The following is a 19,754-nucleotide window of genomic DNA, read 5'->3' as shown; positions in this document are numbered from 1 at the left end:
ACCCAAGATATTTCTCTGACAACAATTATTTGTGACCTCTAGGATTTCCTTAACCATTGCCCTAGTTTCTCCGGACAACCCCCCCCCCCCCCCCGCCCAAAAGAAAGTTTTATTTTATGCGTTGTCTAGAATAGCATCTAGCAGTATTCTCATCTCTGGCTGGTTGAGTAACCGTTGGGCCTACCGGCCTAGGAATAAAAGGCCCATTGGCCTGTTCCGAGTTGACCATCCCATCTAACTCCACATCATGAGAAAACCACTAGTTAAGAGGTATCCCTTTCAAAAATTACTCTCAAACTCCACTCACGACAACAAGTTTGTCAAAACTTATGAACATGGTGTTGATAGGTTTTGATGAACTTTATGCTTTTGTAGATGAAACTTGTGTTCCTTATATGTCACACCTAACCAGTGGGTTAGTGTGTCCTAGAGCTGGTGGGTGGGCCCAGCTAGCTGGCCAGCCAAGTGGCTGCATGTGTGTGCGTAAAAGGGTGGCCGCCTGTGGCCGTGAGGGGTATGCGTGCGTAGACATTTTTGTACCCAAATCCTTCCTCTGCAATCCATCCTCCTTCTTCCTCTCCAAGTCACTCTCTCCCTCATCCCCCGATCTGGATCCCCTTTCCCTCTCCTCCTTCCTGGGGTGTTACAACTGGTAATCAGAGCCATCCTCCGCCAAAATTTTTCTTCCTTGCTTGATCGGGAGTTGGTAACATCCACCGCGCCGGTGTGGTTTGCTTCGGCGAGCCGCACGAAATCCGTCGCGGGGTTCGACAACCGTTCCGAGCAGGACAACGGCTCCTTCCAAGGCCTCGGCGGCGACGCGGCAAGTTCTCGCCGCCATGGACGACGGGAACACCAACATCACCAAGATGCTGGAGACGCTGCTCGCCAAAATCGATGACCAGAAGTTAGCGCACGAGAAACAAACCGAGCTCCAGGCCGCCTTCCACGCGCAGATCTCGCAGGAGATGCGCGGCCTCTCGCGGCGGCTTGATCTGACCCAGGCGGACCTCGACCCCACGCGCAAGACGGTGGAGGGATCGGCTTCTTCGTCAGGCTCGGTCACCACGCATCCTCACCAGCACGCGCAACAACAGCAGCAACCTCCACCGCCCCTCCTCCTCCGCCCCCGTCGTCGCGCCCCGTCCCAGATCCGGCACGCCCGTCGTCTTCGCACGCGTGCCTAGGCGACCACCGCCCACCTCTCCTTCCCGTGCCACCACAGGGCGGATTTGTCGCCGCGCCGACCGCGTCTCCGACGGGCTACAACAACAACGACTACCACAAGCCCCCGAAGCACGATTTTCCCAAGTTCGACGGCACGGCGCCATACTTGTGGCTGGATCATTGCCTCGCCTACTTCGAGCTCTACAAAGTGGCTGCCCACCAGTGGATCGCCACCACGGCGCTCTACATCGACGGCCAGGCAGCGCACTGGCTTCAAGCGTTCCGCCAGACGCATCGCAACATCACATGGGACGTCTTCACGTCGGCGATTCTGGAGGAGTTCGGCGCCGACGAATTTGAGGTGGTGATGCACAAGCTGCTCCAGCTCCACCAAACAGGCACAGTCGCCGAGTATCCCGCCGCGTTCGACGAGCAGATGTACCACTTGCTCGCGCTCGATCCGTCGATCAACACCAAATTCTTCGTGACGCAGTTCCTCCTTGGCCTGAAGGACGAGCTGCGTGCCCCGGTGCGCCTCCAGGCACCCTCAAGCATCACGCGTGCCTCGGTGCTCGCGCGCATCCAAGAGGAAGAGTTGGGCATGACCCGCGCGCAACCCCGCATCACACCCGCGGGCCGACCACCACCAACAACAATCGCAGCGGCACCGCCACAGCGCGCCGCGGCCGCGCCCGTTCGCGCCCAAGGAGACGAGTACGCGCGGGAGCGGCAACTATGCGATTTTCGTCGCGCGAACAACCTCTGTTTCAAGTGCGGCGACCGCTACTCCAGAGAGCATCGTTGCGCCCAGCCCGCGCAACTGCTCACGATCAACGTGGGAGACCACGGGGAGGTGCTCTCGGACGACACCATCCATGCCCTGCAACTGCTCGACGAACCGGGCCCGGTGGCGCAACCCCCTGCCTTGGCCGCGGACGCACTAGAGTGTTGTCTGCTCTCGTCGCAGGCGCTCGACGGCACGGATTCGGCGGCGACGATCAGGTTGCGGTCACTGGCGGGGAACCAGGTCATGCTCCTGCTGCTTGACTCGGGCAGCACCCACAGTTTCGTCAACAAGGCATTCATGGATCGCCTCGGTCTCGCCACGAAGGAATTGCCGCCGACCGAGGTGCGCGTGGCCAATGGTGACAAACTCACCTGCAACCGCATCGTGCCTGGCCTCAAATGGTGGATGCAGGGCCACACCTTCGAGACACCCATGCGCGAGCTGGAGATCGGCGCGTACGACGGCATTCTAGGCATGGACTGGCTCACCCAGCACTGCCCCAGGACATGTCACTGGCAAGACAAGTGGGTGAAGTTTCTGCATTACGGCGAAGAGGTCACGCTCCGCGGTGTCCCAACCAAACCGGCTACGACGCTCAAGGCAGTCAGTCCCGAGGAGCTGCGCAAGATGATCGCCGGCAACGATGTCTGGGCCATGGCCATGGTGGACACCTGTGGCCCTCCAGCGCGCCAGGTTCGCAAAGGCCCAAGTCAAACACCACTGGCAGACCTGCTCGAGGAATTCGCCGACGTGTTTGCGGCACCGCAAGGGCTCCCTCCCTATCGCCAGTACGACCACGCCGTCACACTGGTGGAGGGCGCGGTCCCCGCGAACACGCGCCCGTACCGCTACTCGCCGCTCCAGAAGGACGAGATCGAGCGGCAGATCAAGGAGATGCTGGATTCCGGCATGATCACGCACAGCGTCAGTCCCTACGCCGCGCCAGTGTTGCTCGTGAAGAAGAAGGACGGCACCTGGCGATTCTATGTCGACTACCGTCGCCTCAACGATGCCACGGTCAAGAACAAATTTCCCCTCCCCATCATCGACGAGCTACTGGACGAGCTGGCCGGCGCAGCGGTGTTTTCCAAACTGGACTTGCGGGCGGGCTACCATCAGATCCGGATGCGGGAGGAAGACGAGTCCAAGACAGCGTTCAAGACACATCATGGGCATTTCCAGTTCAGGGTCATGCCGTTCGGCCTTACGAATGCACCTGCCACTTTTCAGTGTCTGATGAACGCCATCTTCGATAAGTATGTCCGCAAGTTCGTCATCATATTCTTGGATGACATCTTGGTCTTCAGCGAGACGATGGAGGAACACTTGGAGCACCTGTGCATCGTCTTCGAGCTGCTTCGAGCGCACCAGCTGTACGTCAAAGAATCCAAGTGCACGTTCGCCTGCAACCACATCGACTACCTCGGCCATGTGATCTCCAAAGAGGGCGTGGCCACGGACAAGGAGAAGACGCAGGCCATGGAGCAGTGGCCAACACCAACGAACACCACGGAGCTGCGCGGGTTTCTGGGCCTCACCGGCTATTACAGAAAATTCGTGCCGCACTACGGCATCATCGTCAAGCCGCTCACGCAGCTGCTCACCAAGAAGGGCTTCTCCTGGACCGAGCAGGCGCAAACTGCATTCGACATGCTCAAGAGCGCCATGGTCACCACGCCGGTCCTGGCGCTGCCCAACTTCGAGCGCCCGTTCATGATCGAGACGGACGCCTGCGACACGGGCGTTGGCGCATTACTGGCGCAAGATGGCCACCCGGTGGCCTACTTCAGCAAGGTGCTGGGCGTGCGCAACCAGAAGCTCTCCACCTACGAGAAAGAGTTCCTCGCCGTGATGATGGCCGTCGACAAGTGGCGCCAGTACTTGCAGCGCGGCCCCTTCGACATCATCACGGACCACAAATCCCTCTGCAACCTTAGGGAACATCACCTAGAAACAGAGCTTCAGCGCAAGGCCATGGCGAAGCTTGTGGGACTCCAGTTTCGCTTCCAGTACAGACGCGGGCTGGACAATGGCGCCGCAGACGCGCTCTCCCGCGTGGGCAAGCAATTCGAGGTGGCCGCGCTCTCGGCGTGCCAGCAAGCGTGGATGCAGGAGGTGATCAACTCCTACGCCACCGATGCGGACGCACAAGAGCGGCTGTAGCAGCTCGCCCTGCACAGCCCCGACGAGCACGGCTACGAGCTCTACCGTGGCACTATCCGACGCCAAGGGCGCCTCTGGATCGGTGCCAATGCTGCTCTGCGCACCAAGCTCATCGCCGTGCTGCACTGCAGCGCCGTGGGAGGCCATTCTGGCAGCACCGCCACCTACCAGCGCGTGCGCAAACACTTCGACTGGCGCGGCCTCAAGCGCGACATCGACGAGTTCGTGCAGCAGTGTGCGGTGTGCCAGCAGGCCAAGCACGAGCACGTCAAGTCGCCGGGGCTGTTGGCCCCGCTGCCAATTCCGGCCGCGCCCTGGGAGGACCTGACCATGGACTTCGTCGAGGGCGTGCCGCGCTCGGAGGGCTGCGACACGATCATGGTGGTCGTCGACCACTTCACCAAGTTCGCGCACTTCGTCCCTCTCCGCCACCCATTCAACGCCACGCAAGTGGCGCGGGCGTTCTGGGACAATGTGGTGAAGCTGCACGGCATCCCCTCCTCCATCGTCTCCGACCGCGACAAGATCTTCACCAATCACCTCTGGCGCGAGCTCCTCGCCGGAGCCGGTACCAAACTGCTCTACTCGACGGCCTACCACCCCCAGACGGACGGCCAGAGTGAGCGCGTAAACCAGTGCATGGAGATGTATCTCCGTTGCGCGGTCCACGACTCGCCGCACAAATGGCGCCGCTGGCTGCCCATGGCAGAGTTTTGGTACAACTCCACATTCCACGCTTCTCTTCAGGGTACGCCCTTCAAGGCCCTCTACGGCAAAGAAGCCAATCTGGGCGCAATGGCGTCCTGGGAGGCGTCGACAGCCGCCGGCGAAGAGATGGACTGGGCGGCGCACAACGCGCACATACGCGCCCAGCTGGAGCGCGCGCAGCGTCGATTCAAGAAGAATGCGGACCGCAATCGCACCGAGCGCCACTTCCAGGCAGGGAAACAAGTGCTGCTCAAGCTCCAGCCCTACGCGCAGCGCTCGATGGTCAATCGCCCGTGCGCCAAGCTCGCGTTCAAGTTCTTCGGGCCCTACAAGATCATCGAGAAGATCGGCTCACTTGCGTACAAGCTCGACCTGCCACTAGAGAGCCAGATCCACCCCGTCTTCCACGTCTCGCAGTTGAAGCCATTCACACCGGACTTCACGCCGGTGTACAGTGAGCTGCCCAAGGTGCCCGACCTCTCCACCACCGGTCTCTCTCCCACACGCGTCCTGGACCGGCGCATGATGAAGCTGGGGAAAGCGCCCGTGGTACAGATCAAGGTACAATGGGGAGTTGGGGACTCCGCACCAACGACGTGGGAGAACTACGACGTTCTTCGTCAGCGCTTTCCTTCTGCGGAGCTCTGGGAGGAAGAAGACGCTGGCGATGACGTTGAAGGCGAAGAGGGCGATGCACTGTCTTAAGGAGGGAGGAATGTCACACCTAACCAGCGGGTTAGTGTGTCCTAGAGCTGACAGGTGGGCCCAGCCAGCTGGCCAGCCAAGTGGCTGCATGTGTGTGCGTAAAAGGGTGGCCGCCTATGGCCGTGAGGGGTATGCGTGCGTAGACATTTCTGTACCCAAATCCTTCCTCTGCAATCTATCCTCCTTCCTCTCCAAGTCACTCTCTCCCTCATCCCCCGATCTGGATCCCCTTTCCCTCTCCTCCTTCCTGGGGTGTTACATTCTAGTAAACGTGTGCTCTCCTCCATAATAAAATGCACTCCCTAATGATAGTGTAGTTGTACTTTCCACATCTAGCGCATTTGTATTCCACATGTAATGTACTTTTTACTCCCCTATGTAGTGCCCTGTGTGCTTCACGGCAGAGCATAGCTGCTCTCCCCTACTTAGAACATTTACTGCCTTTGTTGTCCTTGCATAATGCATATGTGCTTCCTGATGGGAACACAATGATGCTTCATCGCGGGGCTACAACGCACGCTAGAAACACGTACCATTTAAAAAACAGAAAAAATCGGCAAAACAAAACAAACGGGTAAACCCAAAGAACCAAGAGAGTGAAAAACCCAGGCAAAATCGAAATAAAAAGGTTTAAGCGAAACACCCTAATAAGCTGAAGCTCTATGAGTAAAGAGTCGATCATTCCTCAAAAGAAAAAAAATCCCTAAAAAACTAAAAGGAAAAAAAGAAGAATGAAAAGAAAGGAAACACAACCGTGTACGGGCCGCCAGGAGGGAGATATACAAAGCAGAGCCGGTGATACAACATCACGTTAGGTGCCGTTCCGTGTTACCGGGATAAATCTCCTAGTTTTTTGACCTGATCACAGTACTGAACAGCCTGCGCACTTATTACGACCACCACGACCCGTGCAAGCTAACTCCACACGATCTATGAAACGTCGCGCGCGAACCACAGTACGTGCAGCAGCGCGCATGTGGCCGGCGCTCGGATATCCCGGCCGGCCGGCCTAACGTGAGACTCTGGGGCGCGCGGAGACGGGATGGCGTCCACGGGGAGGGGATCGGGGCGGCAGAGCTGCACGGAATCACGCCTTCTGCTGCTCGCCGCATGCAGGGGGCCTGCCGGACTGCGGGGGCGGCGGCGGCCGGGAGCGGGTCCGCAGGAGGCTTCCGTCCGATCGGGGCAACGGACGGAGGAGCGATGATCGTGGGGAGTTGACGCGAACAGGATTCGGCGGCGGCTGATGGATACGCGCGCGTGGATTTTGGGTAAGGCGGCAGTTTGGATCAGATTTTAATGAGATGGCTAAAAGCAATGTTGGGGATATAACTATTAGATATGACCCGCCCAAGAGGGGCCGGGTTATTTCTATGATGATTCATCACAATGAAACCCAAGATTATATGGCGGTTCATAGATAGGCTTGGTAGAGGGCCCAGACCCGAAGACGGCTTAAGACCCATAGATATAAACCGCCATGTATGTAAATTTGTATTGTAAGACATGTAAGAAAGGTCATCGAGCCGGACACGTTGTATAAGCCGGCTAGGACTCTGTAGCCCGCTAGGGCGTCAACCCGTGTATATAAGGGGACGACCTAGCGGCGGCTTAAAGCAACTCTAGCAGACCCCGCATTTTGCCGACCAGTAAAATGTGTTTGTAGGTCGAACGGGGGCGGTTACACATGCCAAAATTTACGGCGGCAGACTAGAAACCGTAAACAAACCCCTAAATTTTAAAAAAAGTTGTTTCGCGCGAGAAATTTAAGCAACAGCTCGCCGGAGCTCGCTCGCATAGATGGTTCTTCTTCGCATAATAAGTTCATACACGCCACATACATACATAAAGGTTAGATATGCTAGATAGGGCCTACGCTACCGCACCACAGCAACAAAATTGAGCTTATCGAAGCTCCTGCGGTAGCTGTCCACCGGCGGCGATCAGTCGGAGTCGGAGGAGTCGGAGTCGAGGTCGACGAAGAGCTTCGCCTGCTCCTCCTTCATCACGCGCAGGTCGGCCTCCTTCGATGCGTGCGCCTGCGATGCCGTGAGGCCCGTCTTAAGGAAGAGCTGCTCGTACTCGAGCTCGCTCCGGATGCGCTCTTCCATCTCCTTCTGATCCCTCGCCGACCGCTCGATGACGACGCGCTCGAGGAGCTCCTCCTGCCTCGGTGGGAGGTAGTCATCGGGTCCGATGACGCCTCGGCGCGGCGGCGCATCGGGCACGGCCTCCTCGAGCCCCCTCTTCACCGGAACGAGCCGCGAGCTCGATGCGCCCGCGGATGAGCACCCCGTGGACCCGTGGCCGGATGAGCTCCCCGCGGACCAGTTGCCGGAGGAGGCGCGGCCGCAACGGGCGCGCTCGAGCTCGAACTCGTCGAGCTCGCGCCGGTTGAATGTCGGCGGCGGCCGGACACCCTGGTTGAGACACCAACGCGCCCACCGCTTGCGCGCGGCGTCAAATCTGACACGGCGGCGGCGCTCCGCCTCATCCCCCGAGTCGGCCATGGTGGTCCAAGGCTCGCCGACGGCGAGAAATCGAGCGGCACGGTGGGGAATTGGAGGGGAACGCGGCGGCAGGAGGATAGGGTTTCGACGCGCATCTGCCCCGCAAACCTGCAGTTATAGTGGCTCAGGGGTTGCGTTTGTGGGCTGCGGCAAAAAAAATTACGGGCCGGACACCGATGCGGGCTCTGGTCTGGCCAGAAAAATGGGCCGAGCCCGTATAATCGCCGGAATTATGCGGATTTGCGCCGGATGCGGGGTCTGCTAGAGTTGCTCTTAGGACAAGAAACAACAGCTCGAGAGCCGGATCAAGCGTATTCGCTCCCTGCTCATCGAAACCCTAGTAATACTATCTACAAACTGGACTAGGTTTTTACCTTCATTGTAAGGGGCCGAACCAGTATAAACTCTTCGTGTCCTTTGTCGTGATTAACCCCTTTAAACTTAGCTTATTGCGATGGCTCCACAACTAAGTCCTCACACTAGGACATCTGCCGTGACAATTCCACGACAAGCAATGTATTACCTAGACTAGTTTTTACAACTGAGTTGTTGTTGCGATTTCTCCCACCGCAACAACTGATCTGTTGCGGGATCTAAATCTAAATCCCCTCGACAGCAGCCACCGCCCGTGCTCCTCCAAAGCACCCCGATGCGCCACCGTTGTCGTTGGTGAGCACCCCGTCGCGCCACCGTCAAGCACCCCTGCTAACGCCGGCGAGCACGCGCTCCACCGTCGCGGTTGTCGGCCGTCGGCGAGCACACGTTCCACCGTCGCGGTCGTCGGTCGCCTCCACCACCATCAACCCTCTCTCCTCCTCCCTCTTCTCTTCTTCATCCAGCCGTGACGTCGTTGACGCTAGCGAGCACGCGCTCTGCCGTCGCGGTCGTCGGCCGCCTCCACCACCACCAACCTTCTCTCCTCCTCCCTCTCCTTGATCGGCGCCACCCACTCCTGCTGCTGCCGGTGATGAAGAAGATGACCTCCGCCCACTTCTACAACATCACTGATGTTGCAAAAAACAAATGTGCAACAAGACCGTTGTTGCAAAAAAAATCGCACCAAAACCTCTATTGCAAAAAAATATATCCACAAAAACACCTTTGTTGTAAAAAAAATCTGCAACACAACCTCAGTTGCAAAAAAATTCTGCAACACAACCTTAGTTACACAAAAATTCTGCAACACAATCTCTGTTACAAATGTTTTCGCAACAAGGCCTTTGTTGAAAAGTTGAGAAAAGAAATTCACCCCGCTAAATCTGTGTTAGATTCGACGACTCGCGAGGCAGCGGATCTTTTAAAAAATCCGCCGGCCGACGCCTAGCAGCCCCCTTATATTAATCAATAAAACATACTAGTACAAACTATCAGAATAACCGGGACATGACAGATGTCTAGAAAACTTTGCAGAAAGAACTCCACACAATTTTTTTACAAATAAATCTATTGGAGCCTCTGCAAACAACCAAATCTGCAATAGCCGTCAACCACCCGCGTTGTTGAGACGCACACCGGGGAAAGAGGCAGAGCACCAGCAAATCAAAATCCAGGCCAACGCCATAGCCTTGTAGGCATTGTGAGCCGAAGACCAGACCTGTAGAATAGGCGCTTGACGATGTGGCGTGTCGACCGAGAATGTTCCACATGCCAACCTGGATTCAGATCTAACGCATTTCGCCGCCGTTGACGGAGAAGAACGCCAAATCTGCAGTCGTCGGGCCACCAACCCTATACCAGCATCAATCTGTCCCACTTATCGGCGCCGCTATGAGAGACGACAACATCCAGACACAAGAAACATAAGGCCTATCAGTCCGAACGAACGGCAAGCAGACGAGACCATCGGCTCAGGCGTCGCCGAAAAGAAGATCGCCGTGGTGAGAAAGAGGCCGAGGCCACATTATTCGATGCAACATCAATCTCACCAAATTGGTACTACTAAACGAAAACGAAGCCCTAAATCAGTGGAACAACAGGAATGGAAACACCATCCCACCCCTCTCCAGCAGCCGTCGAAGCAGCGGACGAAGAGGGGTCGGGATCTGGCCTCACCGACGGGCAATAACTGCCGCTTCTATCATCTCAGAACAGAGCAAAGCGGTACTACAAATTCCCCGGGATTGTATTGTGTACGTGGGTATCACTGAAATAAATTTAGAACACTGTAGATTTGAGATTGACATGAATGGGTGTTGTATGAACTTTAAATCACGTTGGAGTGCATGCACGCTAACCAAAAACTGGTTCCAGCCTATGGTTATTTACTCATTTCACTGGCTATCTATTACTCCCTCAGATTCCAAAATAGATGACTCAAATTTATATTAATTTTGTATTAAAGTTAATATAAAATTAGGTCTTCTATTTTGGAATGGAGGAAGTACATCTAATACAGAACAAAAAGTCAGATTAAGTTTAGTGAGGCTTGCAAGTGCCAATTTGATATGGTCCCGATCGATCGAATTAAGGATCGAACAAGTGAGCTCCACACAAAGTACCCGCCCTATGTACTACTACCGCTAGCTAGGTTTCTAGGTACGTGCCAGTTAAGTAAATATGTAGCTAATTGCATTTCAAATGGACATAACATGTTGACTTTAGCCATGTGCCACAATCCAACGGAGGCACTGAGATCCGTCTGCATGCATGCATGTGGATGCTCACGGAGCCACAGGCCACCGCTTTGCTGCCTATAAATAGAGCACATCCATACGCCCAACATAACACACACCATTCCTCATAGCAACTTGCAAGCCTCACTAAACTTGCAAAGCCCACGACTCGTAGCAACTTTAGCCATGGCTTCCAAGCTCCAGCTCCTGCCCTCCTTCATTGCCATTGTGGTTCTCGCGGCGGTTATCCACCCTTGCGCATCCGTTGAGTTTCACCGCAAGCTCGCCAGTTGGTCTAATGCCGGCGCGACATGGTATGGCGCTGCTAATGGCGCCGGGAGTGATGGTATGCATACTTCCCAAACTGATGTATGATAAGTTAAGCTAGAATCTTTGATGAAAAAAGTATGTAGTCAAGCTAGCATCGATCATAGTTCACGGTTTAGCATCATATGTACCGTTCTAATTTACATACATATACAGGTGGGGCGTGCGGGTACAAGGGTGCCGTCGACCAGCCACCGTTTTCGTCCATGATCGCCGCCGGCGGCCCTTCCCTCTACGCCTCTGGCTTGGGCTGTGGATCTTGCTACCAGGTGCACGATCAGTGTCCCCTATGAAACAGACTGAAAACTATACCAGGTCTCGCATGCATGTGTGGTTTGTGACCTTTTGTCGTACGTAACGTGTTAATCTAGGTGAAATGCACTGGTAACGCCGCGTGCTCGAGCAGCCCGGTGACGGTCGTCATCACGGACCAGTGCCCCGGCGGCCCTTGCTTGGAAGAGCCGCACTTCGACCTGAGCGGGACGGCGTTCGGTGCCATGGCGAAGCCCGGCCAGGCCGACCAGCTGCGTGCTGCCGGCGTCCTCCAAATCCAGTTCACCCGGTACGCCCGCATCAGCGCACACTCTAACACTGCCCCGCTTGAAACGGCCAGGGTGCTACACGCCACATGCACCTCACGCACCGTTGGAACACACCTAATGATTATTACCTTTGTCACCATAGATAGACCACGGGCCGGCACATGTACTGTTTTCCATGCATAACTGCGATGCATCGATCGAGCTGTGTCCTTGATGATCCTCCGTGGTAATAACTGGTTTTTCATTACTCCGCATGTGATTTACAGCGTGCAGTGCAACTGGGCTGGAGTGAAGCTAACCTTCATCGTGGACGCCGGCTCGAACCCGAACTACTTCGCCGTGCTCATCCAGTACCAGAACGGCGACGGGGACCTCTCGGCCGTCGACCTCATGCAGAGCGGTGCCGCGGCGGCATGGGAGCCCATGCAGCACTCGTGGGGCGCTGTCTGGAAGCTCAACGCCGGGTCGGCCCTGCAGGCGCCGCTCTCCCTCCGCCTCACGTCCAGCTCTGGCAAGAAGCTCGTCGCCAGCAACGTCATCCCCCTCGGGTGGAAGGCCGGCTCTGCGTACCAGTCGGCGGTCAATTACTAATCCGTATGGGTTTTCTATATATACTTGTATTGGATTGCATGCACGAGATGGTGCAACATGCATGCAACCTATGTACTGTGTGTGCGTGTGTTCGATGTGTAGCGCGCAGTGCTACTAGGAAGAACTGAAATAACGGCGGCGAGACGGCCGTTGAGGAGGAGGCGCTGCATGGGTATGGTTCTCCCCTGTTGGCCGTTTAGTCAATGTTTATGTGGACGTGTAAAACATGTAATGACAGCTCGGTGCACTCTATCAGTGCCTAATACGTGCAATATATATGGAGTTATGTTAATGCATGTGTTGGGCTAAGTCTCTCCACATGGAGGTGTGTTGGCAGCCCAACATCAGCCCATAAGTCCAACACATATAAGCCGTTGATCCTCGCTGCATTCAATGGTTGAGAATGCTTTCAAGTGAAGTGAAGCAAGGAGAAAACCCTAGCCACTACACCCCTGCTGATGGCGGTTGTCATTCGTGAGAGTGAGAGAGAGAACACACAAGAGAAAACACAACCTGAGAGAGAGGAAGAAGTAGAAGCAGAGGTTCTGTCCAGATTTGCTGCATCTGACTAGACAATGTTCAAGCTGGTGATTGGAGGCTCAAACATGTTTGGATTGACCCCAAACTTGGTGAGCTCGTTCCTTACTTTGAGTACTTCGATATGGTTAGCTGGTTTGAGGATTGGGTCAGTGGAGTATCAGATTTGAGAGTGGTTTTGTCAGTTCTGACTGCTGCAGTTTCAGAACAGAGTAGTTTTAAGAGACGAACAGTTTGGGTAGGCAAATGATGTCCGACTGAGCTGAAATTTAGAGGGGATGTCAAGAACTCATGTGTCTACTTGTATGCCAAATTTGATGCTGTTTGGTTGAGCGGTTTAAAAGCAATTTGTAAAACACTGAAGGATACAGAAGTTGTGTAAACTCAGCTTTGCTGAAATCTTGCCTCTTGTGGTTGTTGTTGCTGTTGCCGGTTGGCAACATGGAGAGTGTGTTGTAAATCTCTCTAGAGGTTCTAGAGAAGACTTTGTACTCATCATTCTCATAGTGAAGTTGCATGGACCGGTCGGTCCACAGCCGTGGTTTTTTACTCCTCAAGTTGAGGAGGTTTTTCCACGTTAAATCATGTGTCACATGTGCATGTTGTTTGTGTTATTCCGCTGCTTACTTGTTGGTTGAAGCTGTCCTCAAAGTTCATTACAAGTGGAGGGGGATGTGTAGTGTGCATATTTACCGTGTCGGTGAATTTGTTCAACGCATTGTTGCTGTCCAGCCCCAACAAAGTGGTATTAGAGTCTTGGTTTGCTTGTACAAAGTATTGAGTTTCTTGTGGTGAAAGATGGAAGTGAATACCAGCAGGATGATATCGTTGAATGCTACAAATTATCAAGCATGGAAGGGCAAGATGAAGGACTTGTTGTATGGGAAATAATACTGGAAGCCAGTGTTCTCCACTAAGATGCCGGAGGGCATTGAGGAAGGTCAGTGGAAGGTACTTCATCGCCAAGCTTGTGGGTTCATCCGGCAATGGGTCGATGGCAATGTTTTGAACCATATCATTGATGAGACACATGCACGCACCTTATGGCAGAAATTGAAAGAGTTGTTTGCCCGGAAAGAAGGTACAAACAAGATATTCTTGATCAAACAATTGATGTGCTTGAGGTACAAAGAGGGCATTCTAATTGCAGATCATGTGAATACATTCCAAGGCATTATAAATCATCTTTCTTCAATGTGAATAACATTCGAAGATGAAGTGAGAGGTTTGCTGCTACTAGGCTCATTACCGGACAGCTGGGAGACTTTTAAGGTCACGGTTTGCAATTCAACACCTAATGGAGTTGTCACTTGGAATCTTGTGAAAACCAGGGTACTAAATGTAGAGTTCAGAAAGGTGGCTGAAGCTAGTTTTTCCTCACATTCAGAGATGTTGGTCACTCAGTCCAGGGGGAGAAGTAAGAGCAGAGGTCCAGGTAAAGGGGCAGAAAGAGGTAGGAGCAAATCAAAAAGTAAGTATGCTGATTATGAGTGTCATCACTGCCATCAGAAGGGCCACATTAAGTGGCAATGTGACAAGTGGAAGAAAGACAAAAAGAAAAAGAAGAAGCAAGATCAGAAGCAAGTTGACAGTGATAGTGACATAGAGGGCAACCGAGTTACCGCAGTAGAAGAGGACATCATGCTTGTTATGCATGAAGAAAACGAGGGTAGATTTGGTTCCACTGTTGAGGAGAAGATCATTGTTGTTTCTGATGAAACCGCCAACCTTGTGGATGGTGACGAGATGATTTGGATACCGGACAGCGGTGCTACCATTCATGCTACATCTCGCCGAGAGCTCTTCACTAACTATATATCAGGTGATTTTGGTGTTGTGAAGATGGGAAACAATGACAAAGTAGCCATCATTAGAAAAGGAGATGTGCATTTGGAGACCGCAAATGGTACAAGGTTAGTCCTCAAATCTGTGAGGCATGTCGAGGCACTTCGTCTCAATATTATCTCGGTTGGTTTGCTTGATGGAGATGATTACTTGAGCAGTTTTGAAAAAGGGCAGTACAAGCTCACCAAAGGCAACATGATTGTTGCAAGAGGTAAAATGGTCTCGGTGTTGTATCATGTTCATGCTAAGCTCTTTAGTGCTTCTGTCAATGCACTAGAGAAGGATGATCATTATGCTCTATGGCACAAGAGACTTGGGCACACGAGTGAGAAGGGGATGACAGTGCTAGTGAAGAAAAATTGTTGAAGGGTGTGAAAGGAGTTCACATCAAGAAATGTTCAGATTGTCTAGTAGGGAAGCAACACCGAGTTGCCTTCAAGACTCCACCTCCTCACAAGAATCCTGAGAAGCTGGACTTGATACATTCCGATGTTTGCAAAATGTTGGTAAGATCTCTTGGTGGTGCTAAGTACTTTGTGACTTTTATTGATGACTTTTCCAGAAAAGTTTGGGCCTTCACTTTAAAGACCAAAGATCAAGTACTAGGTGTATTCAAGCAATTCCAAGCCTCGGTTGAGAGAGAAACTAAGAAGCAGATCAAGTGCATTCGCACTGATAATGGAGAAGAGTACATTGGGCCATTTGATGTATATTGCAAGCAGTAAGGTATTAGGCATCAATTTACTCCCTCGAAGTCACCATAGCTGAATGGTCTTGCTGAGAGGATGAACAGGACAATTGTGGAGAGAGTTAGATGCTTGTTGTCAAGTGCAAAGCTACGCAAACACTTTTGGGGTGAGGCTTTGATGACTGCAGTTTATCTTATTAATCTCTCACCAAGTTATCCTTTGCAGGGAGGTGTTCCTAATAGGGTCTAGTGTGACAAGGACGTCTCATATGACCACCTGAAGATTTTTGGGTGCAAGACCTTTGTTCATATTCCTCAAGATGAAAGGTCAAAGCTTGATTCGAAGACACGGCAGTGTATCTTTCTTGGCTATGGTGGTGATGAGTATGGCTACAAGCTGTTTGACCCTATAGCAAGGAAAGTTGTGAGAAGCCATGATGTTGTGTTTGTTGAAGACCAAACAATTAAGGATATTGTGAAGACAAAGGGGTAGGTTCCTCCTCAGCAGCAGCAAGACATGATTGATTCTAACCCAGTTCCTACAGCTCCAGCTCCCGTGCAAGTTGAAGCAGATGCAGAAGATGTACATGGTGGTGGAGGTGAAGAAGATGCTCCCCAGCAGCAGCAACAAGAGTATGATGCTGAAGTTGATGATCCGGATTAGCAGGAAGCACCAGCACCAGAAAGTCCACCAGCTGCTCCACTCAGAAGATCCAACAAGGGTCGAATTCCTTCCAGCAGGTATCCCTCAGATCAATACGTGGTGTTATTATCTGACGATTCAGAACCTGAATGCTTTGCATATGCAATGGAAGATGAGCACAAGGAGTGGAAAATGCTATGCAAGAAGAGATGAATTCCTTGCATAAGAATACTTATGAGTTGGTGAAGTTGCCCAAAGGTAAGAAAATTTTGAAGAACAAATGGGTCTACATAATCAAGCAAGAAGAACACACATCACATCCAAGGTACAAGGCCAGGCTAGTTGTAAAAGGATTCGGCCAGAGAAAAGGCATTGACTATGATGAGATATTTTCTCCGGTTGTGAAGATGACATCCATAAGAGTAATCCTTGGCATGGCAGAAAGTCTCAACTTGGAGGTTGAGCAAATGGATGTAAAGACTGCATTCCTTCATGGTGAGTTGGAGGAAGAAATATACATGGAGCAACCTGAGTGGTTTCTTGTGAAAGGCAAAGAAGACTATGTGTGTAAGCTGAAGAAAAGTCTCTATGGCCTGAAACAAGCACCAAGACAATGATACATGAAGTTTGAAACTATCATGGGGGAGCAAGGCTACAGGAAGTGTAGCTCAGATCATTGTGTGTTTATTCAGAGGTTCTCAGGTGGTGATTTCATCATATTATCGCTCTATGTTGATGATATCCTGATTGTTGGTAAGAATGTCTCTAGTATTGCTAAGTTGAAGAAGGAGTTGAGCAAATGTTTTGCTATGAATGACTTATGTCCAGCAAAGAACATTCTCGGAATGAGAATTGAGCGAGACAGAAATTGCAACAAGTTGTACTTGTCTCAAGAGAAGTATGTTGAGAAGGTACGTTGGAAGTTCAGGATGGAAAATTCTAAAGTTGTGAGTTGTCCACTAGCAGCCCATTTCAAGTTGAGCTGAAAGCAATGTCCTACCACTGATGAGCAGAAAAAAATGCATCATGTTCCTTATGCTTCAGCGGTTGGGAGTTTGATGTATGCTATGGTGTGTACAAGGCCTGACATTGCTCATGGGGTTAGTACTGTGAGCAAATTTATATTCAATCCAGAAATACCTCATTGGTAAGCCTTGAAGTGGATTCTGAGATATCTTCGGGGCAGCACAAATTTGAAATTTTGCTTCGGTGATGGTGAGGCCAAGCTGATTGCTTTTTCAGATTCTGACATGACTGGAGATGTTGACAGAAGAAAGTCTACTTCAGATTATTTGGTTACCTATGCAGGGGGAGCGGTGTCATGGCAAAGCAGGCTGCAAAAGTGTACTGAATACAACTGAAGCTGAATTCATGGGAGTAACAGAGGCGAGCAAAGAGCTATTGTGGCTGAAACGGTTGGCTTGTGAGCTTGGTTTTAAGCAAGACAAATATGTGTTATTTTATGACAACTAAAGTGCTATCCACTTAAGTAAGAATGCAAGCTTTTATTCAAGGTCTAAGCGTGTAGAGGTCCGTTATCATTTGATTCGAGATGTGTTGTATTCCAAAAAAAATGCAACTTGAGAAAGTTCACACCGATGACAATGGGGCTGATATGTTGACTAAAGTGGTGACATGGCTGCCGGAAGGCAGTGAGACCCTCCATGATGTCGGGGGGGGGGGGGCTTGTTGGGCTAAGTCCCTCCACATGGAAGTGTGTTGGCAGCCCAACATCAACCCATAAGTCCAACACATGCAAGCCGTTGATCCTTGCTGCATCCAACGGTTGAAAGTGCTTCCAAGTGAAGTGAAGCAAGGAGAAAACCCTAGCCACTCCACCCCTGCTGGTGGCGGCTGCCATTCATGAGAGTGAGAGAGAGCACACAAAAGAAAACATAACCTGAGAGAGAGGAAGAAGTAGAAGCAGAGGTTATGTCCAGATTTGCTGCATCTGACTAGATAGTGTTCAAGCTGGTGATTGGAGGCTCAAACGTGTTTGGATTGATCCTAAATTTGATGAGCTCGTTCCTTACTTTGAGTACTTCGATCTGGTTAGCTGGTTTGAGGATTGGGTCAGTGGAGCATCAGATTTGAGAGTGATTTTGTCAGCTCTGACTGCTGCAGTTTCAGAACAGAGTAGTTTTGAGAGATGAACAGTTTCGAAAGACAAATGATGTTCGATTGAGCTGAAATTTGTAGGGGATATCCAGAACTCATGTGTCTACTTGTCTGCCAAATTTGATATTGTTTGCTTGAGCGTTTAAGAGCAGTTTGTAGAACACTAAAGGGTACAGAAGTTGTGTAAACTCTGCTTTGCTGAAATTTTGCTTCTTGTGGCTGTTGTTGCTGTTGCCGGTTGGCAACGTGGAGAGTGTGTTGTAAATCTTTCTAGAGGTTTTAGTGAAGACTTTGTACTAATCATTTTTATAGTGAAATTGCGTGGACCGGTCGGTCTATAGCGGTGGTTTTTTACTTCTCAAGTTGAGGAGGTTTTTCATGTTAAATCTTGTGTCACATGTGCATGTTGTTTGTGTTATTCCGCTACTTACTTGTTGGTTGAAGTTGTCCTCAAAGTTTATCACAAGTGGAGGGGACTGTGTAGTATGCATATTTGTCGTGTCGGCGAATTTGTTCAGCGCATTATTACTGTCCAGCCCCAACATGCTGTGATGTGTGCCAGTGTATGTTTAATTTTGTTTATCCATGCATGTTCCTAATCAATATACAACCCTAGAGTTAGAAATTTATTTTTTATTTTTTAGAACTATTTATTTTTCTTAACTAGAGATCGACAATATTGAAAATGTCTGGAATGGTACAAGGCGACAAAGGGTGCAACAATCAAGTTACATCCAACTAAAAAAATCAAGTTACATCAGTTTGTATGACCAGTTCGCCAATTCGGTCAGGATGGACCGTTTTCTTAGTCTCAAATTCAAAAAAAATGTTTAAAACATGTATTTTAAATATGTTAATAATGTATAAAAAATGTTCAGTGTGTATAAAGAAATGTTAAAAAATGTAGAACGTGTGTTAAAAAAATTAGACAAGTACTGAAAAAAGGGAAAAAGATATAAAATACAAAAAGACAACGAAAACACAAGAAAAGCATAAAGAAAACACAACAAATGAAAGGAAAAGAAAAAACAATGAAAACTATATAAAAGCGATGAAAGTCATAATGAAAAAACAAAATAATAACAAGAACATTGTAAAACGAGACCAGTCCAGGGTTTTTTTCTGAGGCAAAGAAGAAAAAGAAACCAACGTATAGCTCGCTCGCTACTCACGAAGTGAAGAAACAGGCCAGCCCAGTAATGACGCGATGGGAAAAACCCTTGAGGCAAAACTACCATAAGACTCGCAAAATGCGTGAAATAGCTCTTGCGACGAGAAGGTACTCCATCTTGTAGTAGGCAAGTCGCTTTTTATGGTTTTTGGTTTTCTTTTCTATTCAATACATGTATCTTTTTCATACACTTTGGACATTTTTTATATACATCTGGAATTTGTTAGACATTGATTTTTTTTTAAAGATGTGATGAACATTATTCCAAATACATATTATGAAATGTTTTTTAAAGGGTCGGAACATTCGTTTTAAACCTTTTGGACATTTTTTTATATTGTATAAACACTTTTCAAAATTTACGAACATATTTTCGAAACCATGAACATTTTTTTGAGTGGAAGAAATCATTTTTTAAACATTACGAAAATAGTTTTGAAACTAGTGAATATTTTTTAAGTATGATGTACATTTTGTTATTGCTATGAAACATTTTGTTTTAATTATGCGAACATATTTTTACATTATTAAATGTTTTAAAATAGCAAAAATATTTTATTTAAAATCTGTAAACATTTGCTAAATGCTACGAACATTTTTTGAATGCTATCAACATTTTTCTAAAAGTTGCACAAACAAT

At 50.4% G+C, this 19,754-nt stretch overlaps 1 protein-coding gene across 1 annotated transcript; it reads left to right on the top strand.

Moving 5' to 3' along the window:
* Nucleotides 1-10,792: 10,792 nt before the first annotated feature.
* On the top strand, nt 10,793-12,174 carry LOC123185871 (expansin-B15). The gene is made up of 4 exons (XM_044597686.1): nt 10,793-10,998; nt 11,136-11,248; nt 11,351-11,541; nt 11,788-12,174. Exons 1-4 carry the CDS (start codon nt 10,839-10,841, stop codon nt 12,110-12,112), a joined length of 789 nt encoding a protein of 262 aa, XP_044453621.1. The 5' UTR covers nt 10,793-10,838; the 3' UTR covers nt 12,113-12,174.
* Nucleotides 12,175-19,754: the final 7,580 nt, after the last annotated feature.

Source organism: Triticum aestivum, chromosome 2A (genome assembly GCF_018294505.1).
Source record: "Triticum aestivum cultivar Chinese Spring chromosome 2A, IWGSC CS RefSeq v2.1, whole genome shotgun sequence".
Classification (NCBI taxonomy): Eukaryota; Viridiplantae; Streptophyta; class Magnoliopsida; order Poales; family Poaceae; genus Triticum; species Triticum aestivum.
Note: the sequence above shows the minus strand (reverse complement) of the source record. Positions and strands in the feature narration are given on the sequence as shown.